The following is an 11,096-nucleotide window of genomic DNA, read 5'->3' on the forward strand; positions in this document are numbered from 1 at the left end:
GATATAAAGCTAAATTGTTAAATTGGATAGGCATTTATCTTTCTATTTTCTGGTATTTTATAAATGATGAATCACAAATGATGATGATTGATGATGAAATCAATGATTAGTTGCAGCCCTTTACATGAGACAAATGTTACCACTCTCATGCCTGTAGGCTAAATATAAAGATACAGCCAGCAGCCAGCAGTTGAGCTTAGCAAAGACTAGGAGCAGAGGGGAACAGCTGTCGGCATCTCTGAATCTGAAGCACATAATGAACATTACATCATGTTTATTTGATGACTGTACAAAACCAAAGCTTCTAAATGACATGTTGTGGATTTATATTGATGTGCCTTCTGTGCACACCTTTAAACACATCAGGATTTGTGATAAGCTAAGCTAACAGTCTCCTGTATAATGCTTCATAATATCATCAAGACATGGCAGCTATGTGTTCTCGTCTAAAGGCTCAGGCACAAATTCAAAAGCCGATTTCCCCAAATGTGGCTGTAAAGATAGTTCATAACTTTCAGGTATTCAGTTGTGTCCTTTCACTGACCTGACTGCTTGATGCCACAGTGATCAGGGAAAGCTTGGTTGCCAAACGTCTGCACAGAGCACACAGCTTCTGCAGCATGAAGTCACTGACCCAAGCCACTGCTTCACTAAACACATGCATTAGTAATTGTGTCAACCTTCTCCACAATGCCCAGCTCAAGTCAGTGCTTGACTTAGATGAGATCTGATTAGGCAAGGAGAGTTTGCCATGTTTGGTGTGGCCTGTTCTGAAACGGTTTCACAGTTCATGTTGAAATAAACAAGAAACAATGCAGAGGAGGAACTGACAGCGAAGTTACACCTACCACGTCGGAAGTGAAATCTCTCTTGGGAAAAGATTTGTTTTTTCAGGATTTATTTAAGGTGATGACAACAACAGACACTTTGCAATGGAAATTTTAGCTACGCAACGAAAGGTTGTGCTTTCCTAATGCACTTTGCAAACACACAATCTTTGTTTGCACAAGTACTTAAGCAAACATCAAACTAGTTATGTTCAACTGGGTTTAAATATGTTAATGCGGTGTAGTGAGCATGCAGCTTGAAAAACAATAACAGAATGAGGAAATGTCTGTGACTAATGTGAAGGAGAAGACTGACTGCATGGTAAAAGCTGATTCAGTGTGTGTGCTGCACCTGTTCACGTAGCTGCTCCACTCCCAGGCCTGCAGGTCGCTAGAACAAGGCCAAGTCCACCCTGCTGGTGGAAACTAAAAATGGAAGCACAGAGAAACTGATCTCTGTGAGCTCACCCTCTACAGTGCTTCCACTTGTAAAGGACAAATACTCTCGCTGTGTCAGTACGAGATAATCCAGCAACAATAGTTTAGAGACAGTAACAAAAGCTGTTTATTGACTTATAATTAGCTATTGTTAGATGGACTCAGTCATTTCATATTTCAGAACTCATCTACTACAGTAGTAAGGTAGGTGTAGTAGTATTCAAAGGTTACTGTGACAATATCACATGTAGGACTGCTGAAAATAACCTGAGCAAGCATCAAACATATTTATACACTTTTCTAATCCACTGTTTGTATTCTTGTTTATCCCTTTTTATACATGCAGTGCAATCACCCCAACACAACACACATGTTATTGTTTAATCATATCCTACACTTTCCTAATTGCATCATAAGTGCCATGGTACTTATTGGAGAAACAATGTTATTACAACAGTGGGACACACAAGTACAAATGTATTTGCAGTAAAATGTACTTAGACACACCATTTACTTTACTTCTGGTTAGCAGTGAGTATCAGAACATGCCCCCATAAAGCTTCTAGACCCCCATGGCCCCCCCACACCACTCTCTGTCTCTAACCTACTCTATGTTTGACCTGACCTAACAGACCTTAGAGCAGCTTTTAACTCCTACTCTAACCCAAGCATGGAGTAAATACTCTGTGACTTCACCCAACATCTACATCGTCATCTGCTTAGGCTAAGCTGCTGTGGCTTGGGTGAATGACCCGTTCCAGTCATTATTTTTACAAATCTAACCCTATTAATAACCTCTATGAATATCAGAAAAGTGGATCTGTCCTTAATTCTATCAAAGCAAAGAGCACAGACACTTAAAAATCAATATCTGCATTGTAAGTGCTCTGGTTCACCAGTTTCCTTAATACAATCCAGCCTGTCCTGCTGAGAGAAAAGCTCCTGGAGATACAGGTTGTCTCCTCCATAGCTTCCTGGATTACTGACTACAGTTTATAAGGCTGCAAAGTTGAGAGTCTGAGCAGGAGCCCCACGGGGGACTGTTCTCTCACCTTTCCTCTGTACCCCCTGAGTCCTGTCGCCTGCCAAAGTGTGACAAATATCAAGGAGATGGTTGTGGAATAGAGACAATTTAAACACTGGCTCCATTTTTGGGGGGCAGTAGAGGTGATGGAGGAGCACAAATACCTGGGAGTTCACCTGCACAACAGACCGGAGTCGAAGTGCAACACAGAGTATGTTTACAGGAAGGGACAAAGCAGACTCTACTTCTTGAGGAAGTTTAAGTGCACTGTTGCTGCCCCAGCAATGCTGAATCTAATGCTGTCTGCTGGGGCAGCAGCATTAGATTCAGGGAAGACAACAAACTAAACAAACTGATCAGTAATGCTGGCTCTCTGCTGGGACTTCACTGGAACCCTTGGAGCAGGTTGTCGAGAGGAGGATGCTGAACAAGCCGTTGAACATCATGGCGAGCAGCACAAAGCGGGTCAAACAGAGGAGCAGCTTTTAGTTCCTATTATCTTCTGCGTGTATTAGTATGATTCTCTGTGTAATGGCTACTGCGAGACCGCATTAAGGAAGTATCTATCTAATCTAATCTAAAGCAGCAGTGGCTGCAGGGGCGGCTTATTAAGCATCAGAGATTCAAAAACCAACCATCACTGTATAAATCCAATATAAATTCCAGCCCTTTTTGAGTTTGTGACTCAATAATAATTTTGTTACGTTGGGCCCACAGCTCAACAAAAGCTATAATATTCAGTAACTTAATGCAGATGATTAAAAAGTGCAGTATTTTTCCTCTGAAACTTAGTGGAGTACAGTATAGTATGAAATATGAATAGTTAGTGCAAGTGTTTCATATGATGTTTGTATTTAATAATTTAGTATTATATATATTTGCACATCAGCTCTTTACAGCTTCCTTTATTTATTTATTTATTTTTATTATTTCATCTCACTAAGCTGTGTGCTGTTTTATAAGAGCTGAATAAAAACACCTCATGTTCTTTGCACAGTCCTGTATATTTATAGCCTGCTCCTGTGTTTATTTCCAGATAGGCTGCCAGTTTCAAACCTCACCTTCTATCGTACTTGTGCACATGTATATTTAGCCCATCTCATTTCTGCATGCAGTAGATAGTTTACTTTTAATGCAGTCGGGCGATGTCGATTTGTTTATTTAAGTTTCTTATCTGTAGCCGCTCTTACTTTGAACCTCCTCTACATCATTTCCGGTCTCCCTGCGTCTTGCTGACTTGACGCAGCTGCTCCATTGACAGTGAAGACTGAAAACACGAGCTGGACGCGGTATGCCGACGGGGAGACACCCAAACCCCCCACCGCCTGCAGTCCGACCCTGCAGCTGCAGGAAACCTCGCTGTGTCAAACGAGCGCGTTTAAATTTCAGGCATCCTCTCACTTTGCGCACTGATCTGCTGCCTTTGTTTTGTCTGTGAACCGACTGCATGACAAGGCTGAACTTTCCCGATCCTGCACTGACGGTGCAACAACAGCCCTGAGGACGGTGCTCTGCGGGCGGACAGTGTGGTGGTTTCCTCTGGATCCAGCTGGCCTCGCACTGGGGCAACGCCACGTACGACGACGCTGTTGGAGACAATAACAGAAAAAAACCCGTGCGTGCGAGTGCGCGCAGAGGAGCGGTGGCACAGCCGAGCGGTGAAGTTGAACGAAATGAGAGCCCAGCGATGATCAACTTGGTGGAAAGTTGGGAAAGACGGCGCATTAAAGGGAACACGTATAAAAAGTGATGTTTTTGGGGCGCAGTCCGGCAGGACGAGCCCAGATTGACGGGAGCGTTCGCCAGCGACGCCGAAGGAGCCTCTGTCAGCGCGAATTATAAATCAGACTTCATAGAAGTATGTGTGAGGTGGCCATGGAGGAGCAGGAGAGGGAGATCACGGACATGGACCCCCAGGAGCTCTCCACGACGGCGGAGAACGGGGTGATGCTGGTGGTGAACCACCGCCGGGTCCACGCTCCGCTCAGCGTGCTGCTGGCCACCGTGCTCTACTGCGCCGAGTTCGTCACGGCCGCCGTGCTCTGCAGCATGTACCACAAGACGGACGATGTCATCTGGATGAGCTTCACCATCACCTTCATGCTGCTGCCCGCCGTGCTCATCCAGTTGGCCCTAACGTTCATCCACAGGGACCTGGGCCGGGACCGACCTCTGGTCCTCTTCCTGCACCTGCTGCTGCTCGGCCCAGTCATCAGGTGGGTGGAGGTCAGGTGGAGTTAGTTGGCATCACTGGTTATTTTCCGGAAGGTTTATGTAAATGTGGTGGAAGACTTTAGTTTTACATATTTTTAATCACTCACTAAGTAAAGGTGCTGATACCACAGTAATGTCCATCTTGTTTTCTTACTCCTCCACATGACATAATCCAGAGGAGTCTTTCAGTTCACATGGTGTCATGTGGAAGAGCAGGTCAACCAAGACTACAACCTCCACAGTAAACCACTAGATGAACCCATCTGTACTGAGAAAATCCTTCAGATGACATCATGTAGAGGAATTTGACCAGTTTCAGAGTAGTAAACACTAGAGGTGTATAAAGTACAGAATTTACCTGACTTGAAGTTTCTATATGCACACCTACATTAAATATCCATGACTCATATGCTGCAGCTCATTGATTTATGTTGAGTCGGTTTTCTTTTTTACTGGACGTCCAATTTCCACTGCAGATTTACAATGCAGCAGAGTTAATGAGAGACAAATTGATGATCTCTGAGTGCATAAAAGCACTACAGCTGTCTCTTCATCACGGCGATACGTTTAGAAACATTGTGGTTTCTCTTCTCTTCGAAGCTAAAACCATGTTATAAGATAACTAAGCTATCTTATAGAATCATCTTACAGTTTAATATTTTATTGCGCACAAATACATTTATTTAGAGACTATTCCAGTGTCATGATTGGATGAACCCACAGACTTGCAGATTTTCTACTTATTAACTGAATCACACTCCAGATGGAAAGCCTGTTCAGTGTGAAGACAAGGATGGATGGCTGAACAACCTCCCACATCATCATAAATGCTGATTAGACCTCAAACGATCTCCTATTCCTTTAATATTCCCTGTCTTTTAGTTTGATTTAATTCAAACTGACCCGCAAACCAGTCAGGATCAGGAGAAGAGAGGTTGAACGAGTTCAGACATGTCGGTAGAGAGATTTGATTTATTCTTGGAAATTTAAAAAAATGTGAAAAAGTAAATGACGTAAGTTACAAAAGAAACAGCACATAAATGTGCCTTTGAAGGACAAGCGTTTAAAAGCTTGAAATGCTGATTTCATATTGTGGTTAAGGCTGTGTAAATACTGCCGGCTTCCACCGTAATGTCGGTTAATGTCAGCTGAGAGACCAGTTTGGCGAACCATGACTCATAAGAGAAGACGCAAGTTGAGACTGTTGGTTTAGTTCTCTGAAATTCAGACAGTTGATACTTTATTTCTCTGAACCTTGATTTGTCAACAGAGACACTCATACTGGTCTGAATTCACAGCACTGAGAGCAGAGTCAGATGATGTGTGCTCTCAGAGGGCAAGAGATGCAGGTTCCTTCGAATAGGGAGTGTAACATTCAGGAGAAACTGTTGCTGTAAATAATATAAAATCTATGTGGTATTTACAGGTAGTATTTACAATAGTGCTGCCTGATGCAGAAGATAGATAATAGAAATCTGGCAAAGTTACTTAAGAAACACAAGCAGCACATTCTGATGATTCAAAAGGCAGGAAATGATCTTATCTAATGCTCAAGTGAGAGTTTTGGCACCGGAAGCAGATTGAACGCAGTCGTTTTTTACTTTATGTAAAACAGCTGCTTTTAGCGGTCTGAAAAATGTCTGGCCTGATGGAGAAAAAGCATCATAACTTTATTGTTAACATAGTTCAAAGCATTTAAACCAGTTTCCTAAAGGAGCCTGGATGCAGCAAAGGAAAAAAAAAATACATCCAGGAATGTCCTACTGTCAGAAGTGAGCGCCTGAACCCAACAGCAGCCGTGTCTGTCGAGTGTGCGCTTGTTTATGATCCTGCTCGCGTCTCCCCCCCACTCCTCACCCCAGTGATTTATAACCGCCACTACCACAAAAACGGCTTTTTACATCACAGCAAATCTGTGCGACGTTATTTTCTGCGCTTTGCTGTTAAGTGTTGTGCACAGAGACGTGCTGCTTGTGTGGGACTGTTATCAGCTCCGCTCCTTTTGTTTTGTGTCCTGCTCTTCTGAATCCACACTGTTTGCTGTAAATAAATCACCTCTGCTACGTCTTGGCTCAGATGGGAGTTTTCCTGCGTGATCTGGGGATGGCGTAATTGCTGATCTTGTGGATCCTCAAACAAACAAATAAACACATCTATGAGTCACATTTTTTGCACAGATAACTGTGCATATAACTGATTTTATGTTGTACACGTCTAAGAGATAATGCAACACACTATCCACACAGTCAATATGAAACCTCTAAGGAAGGGGGTCAGGTTTTGTGCTACAGGGCTGAACCTTGTCGTGACTTGCTCCCAAAGCAGGGACAGATACTACATAATTACTCTTTATGTTTGGACCAGTCGCAGCACGTACAGCTTCTCCTTTTCTTTTTTCTTTTTTTTAAGTGCCTCTTTGCATTTTGCACACTCACCACGGCCTGATGAGTCTGATGGGTTAAATCCTGAGAGACCAACGCAGCATGCCTCTTGCGAAAGAGCTGTTAAAAAGAATTTCCTGAATGCTCGGCTGCAGTGAAGTCAGAGAGTATCTGTAATCCAGTTGTCACAGAGGTTTCAGAGTTCATGTGATGTTTGTCACACTGTACTGCTGAATTCACACACAAAGCGAACACACTGCAGCCCACGTGTTTTCTTTTATGAATCCATAAGACGCTGCTTTCGGAAGTTGGCATATTGATTCTCTTGGCTAATGCCTTCATCTGTCCTGCTGGTTTCTCTCCCCTAAGTGGAATTCAGTCTGCCTCTCAGTTGCTTTGCTGAATCCTAAGTGCAACCTGGCTCAAGTTCACTACCCACATAATGCTCTCAGCCCTTTGTGCTGCCAAATTTCCGAGAGAAGGGATGTCAGTAAATCAGGTTTGTGTGCCTCGGTTGTTACTCTCATATAGACCTTGCCCACCAAAAACAACAGGCCCTCATCTGCCTGTGTCTATCAGCTGGTGGTGGATACACTGTAAGTGTGGGCGTGCTTGTGTAGAGATAAGAACCTGCGTGCAAATAACGGCAAGATTTCCCCAGCCAGCGTCTAACGTTTGGGTTAAACACAGTTCAGGGGCTGAAGCAGTCGAAGCTTGGCACCGTGCTGTATTTGCACTGCGAGTAAAGAGTACAGTAAGAAGCAGCTGGAGCAACAGTGTCTGGAAAGGCTGACTGGAGGGTCAACACAGACAGCACAGAGAAATAGACTCTGGGATTCCTGAGCTCCCATGTCCAAAGTTAGACATTTTAGCCTAGAAAGATAACATTCCTGTACAGTGATGTGAGCTTTAGCGCAGCAATGGCAATACTCTAGATGGTTGGGTTGAGTGCTGTGAGTTTACAGAGATTATAATAATAATATTATGTGGTTGTTGTTGTGGAAACTTTCTGGTTTAGTGGCATGTTATAACTCCAAAACATGTCTAAAAACATTTTAATTCATGTCTGAAACATAAAAGTAATGTGATTTACTGTATTTAAACCTTTACAAACGTTCTTCTTTCTACAGAGCCGTCGCTCATATATGATTGTTGAACACGTTTAACTACTCATACACACACACACACACACACACACACACACACACACACACCCCCGCCCGCCCACTGCCAACCTAACACAGAAAGCATTTACCTGCAGACTTTACAGGAACCACACCCAGAGCTTTCAGTGCATCCACTCAGGCCTCTGGGAACTGCATTTTCTTTCTTCTGACTGCCCTCTGGTGGAGTCTCATTGTTTCTGTAGCTTCCAAAGAAAGATCTGTTTACGTTGGCTTCTTACACAAGAAAACATTCCTGAGGTCAATGTCAAAGATGCATACAGTACATATCCTATTTCAAGTTCCTGGACTGAAAACATTTTTCTACTCTTATTCTATATTTACTTTAAATCTTTTATGGTCTCTACATATTCATAATGTCATGATTAAATGTTGATGTTAAGAACAAAACACATCACAACGTGTCAGCGTTGTGTCCTGTCACTTCAACATTACTTCACACTGCCCTCTGTTGATGTGAAAATATCACTCCACTCTCATTCTCTCTTTGTCGCTCGCATCCTCAGGTGTTTCGAGGCGCTGGTTGTCTATTTTAAGGCCGGTAGAAAGGAAGAGCCTTACGTCACCATCTCTAGGAAGATCAGTCTAAAGAGAGAGCAGGGAACTATGGAGTGGGAAATCGGACAGTCGGAGCGCAACTTGGCCATGCACAGGAACGCTTTCAAGCGCACAGCGGTCATCCAGGCTTTCCTTGGGTCCACGCCTCAGCTGACGCTCCAGCTGTACGCCACCATCCAGGAGAAATACATCATGCCTACGAGATGTAAGAATGATTGAGGGGTCGGAGTTCAAACTACTGTTCTACTATATTGGGCATCATAAACAATACTGCTTTACAGTGCTGTGCTCTTTTTTTTTTCTGACCAGGTTGGTGGCAGCGCTTTTAGACTGTGACTCATCGCTCAATTGATAGTGTTACAGTAAATGTCACCGCTAGTTTTAGTGTATGTACAGTAAATGCAGTTAGAAAGGGTGGAGGAGTTTCATTAAAATCATGACCTAGTCTTGTTTATCTGTGTTTCTCTCTGCGTTCTTCAAGAAGCTACTCAGTTGCTTTTGTTATATCAGAACAAGAGTTAAAGATTTTAGCAAAGGCAGTGATGTCATTGCAAACTATCATGAGCATAAACTACTAAAACACACTCCTGCTAATGTCGGCGCATTGAGTGGATGTTGCTGCAGCAGTCCTACTTATGCTTATGCTAGAACGATTAAAGGGTGACTGGTGATTTCTGTCTGTGTTCACAGTGGCTCTGATGATCATCACCCTCATCTCCATCACATACGGGGCTCTTGTGTGCAGCGTTCTTGCCATCCAGATCCGATACGACGACTACAAGGTGCGGTTGCGTCCTGCAGCCTACCTGTGCATGATCACGTGGAGAGGTTTGGAGATCGCCAGTCGTATCACGGCTCTGGTTCTCTTCAGCACGGCGCTCACGCACTGGGTGATCCTTGTCGGCATGGCTAACCTGCTCTTCTTCTTCTTCCTACCCTGGGCCGAGTTCTGGGCCAGGAAAGGCTCACTGCCTGAGAATGTGGAGAAAAACTTTTCGAAGGTGGGCACCACGGTGGTGCTATGCATGTTCACGTTGCTCTACGCCTGCATCAACATCTTCTGCTGGTCGGCGGTGCAGCTGGACATCTCCCACCGAGAGCTCATCGAGACGAAGCAGCGCTGGAACCGCCTGGCCATCTACTACTGCATGCGTTTTGTTGAGAACTTTATCCTCACCGCTCTCTGGTACTTCTTCAAGTCAGACTTCTATGAGTATGTGTGCGCCCCACTGCTGTGCGTCCAGCTACTGATCTGCTACAGCTTGGCCGTGCTCTTCATGCTGCTCTTCTATCAGTTTTTCCACCCGTGTAGACGTCTCTTCAAGTACAACGTCCACGACTGCCTGCACTGTGTCTGCTGCCGCAAAGGGTCAGGGCAGCCGACGGGGAGGAGAGGGAAGCCACCGCCCTCGTACTCCACTGCTGCCACCATGGTGCTCGTCTCTGAGGAGCCGCTGGAGCTGTTGGACCCCCAGAACTCACAACCCCCTGACCTTACGAGTCAGCTGGGAGAGCGAGAGACTCCTATTGTGGAAGAGATGATGGAAGCAGCCTGAAAGGACGATGGTGGTTCTCAAAGTGGAAACGCATCCTGGGAATAAAGATGCATGATGCTGGTGGTGCAGGGTGCACTACTGAATGAAGGAGTTGTTGAGTTTAACACCAAAACCAGAATGATTGTGTATATTTGACTTAGGAACACTCATATGTTAGAGGGATTTTTTTGGTCTTTTCTTCTATAGTGCATAAAAGTTTACCCATTCATGATTTTGAGAGTTTGAAGTTAACTCGTGATGTCTTTATGGAGGATGTTATGTACACTTAGAGCACCAACAGGTTTGCCAAAGAATGTAGCACCTTGTGATATGCAGTGATGCACAAAGGCCGCCTTCAGAGAGCCACTGTGGGTCAGGTACAGGACTGAGCCAGGTGTGTGGGACATGTGCCAAGTGTGTCCTAAGTGCCCAACAGACTGAGCAGGATGACACTAGTTTACTTCCTCTCAGGGTTCTCACACCATGAATCTGCACTACATCATATACATAGACCTGCTGTGATGACCGCCTCGTGCTCTTCGCTGTCCAGTCCGGTTGCCTTAATATAAAAACAGGTTATAGAAAATACATGAACAAAAGTCTAATGTCAGTGAAAATACTGAGTTGAAAAAAAGAGTGAAAAGTATCGAGCATGTATCCTTAAACCTTAATCTGACATCTGGAGATGTATTAATAACACTGACACCGTATAAGCTTCAACTTTACTGAAGTGCTTTCACCGTTTGTGCTTGTTTTGTTGTCTTTGTTCTGTGCCTTGACTACTACAGTTGTACTTGAAGTTTAAATAAAATAAAATAAAATAATGTCAAAAATAATGCTGCCTCTGTAATAAGACATTTCTACACCTACCCCACATACAGTAAAACTTTATTTTTCCTGTTATGGTAATTGGGCGAGCTCCTTTATGGTGTCTC

General features: G+C 44.0%; 1 protein-coding gene across 1 annotated transcript; it reads left to right on the forward strand.

Annotated features, from left to right (window-relative positions):
• The first annotated feature begins 3,506 nt into the window (after nucleotides 1–3,506).
• Nucleotides 3,507–10,993, forward strand: xkrx (XK related X-linked). The gene is made up of 3 exons (XM_026358167.1): nucleotides 3,507–4,505; nucleotides 8,575–8,831; nucleotides 9,317–10,993. The coding sequence occupies exons 1-3, from the start codon at nucleotides 4,150–4,152 to the stop codon at nucleotides 10,180–10,182; spliced, it is 1,479 nt and encodes a 492-aa protein (XP_026213952.1). The 5' UTR covers nucleotides 3,507–4,149; the 3' UTR covers nucleotides 10,183–10,993.
• The last annotated feature ends 103 nt before the right edge of the window (nucleotides 10,994–11,096 follow it).

The sequence above is a fragment of the Anabas testudineus genome, chromosome 10 (genome assembly GCF_900324465.2).
Source record: "Anabas testudineus chromosome 10, fAnaTes1.2, whole genome shotgun sequence".
Lineage (NCBI taxonomy): Eukaryota > Metazoa > Chordata > Actinopteri > Anabantiformes > Anabantidae > Anabas > Anabas testudineus.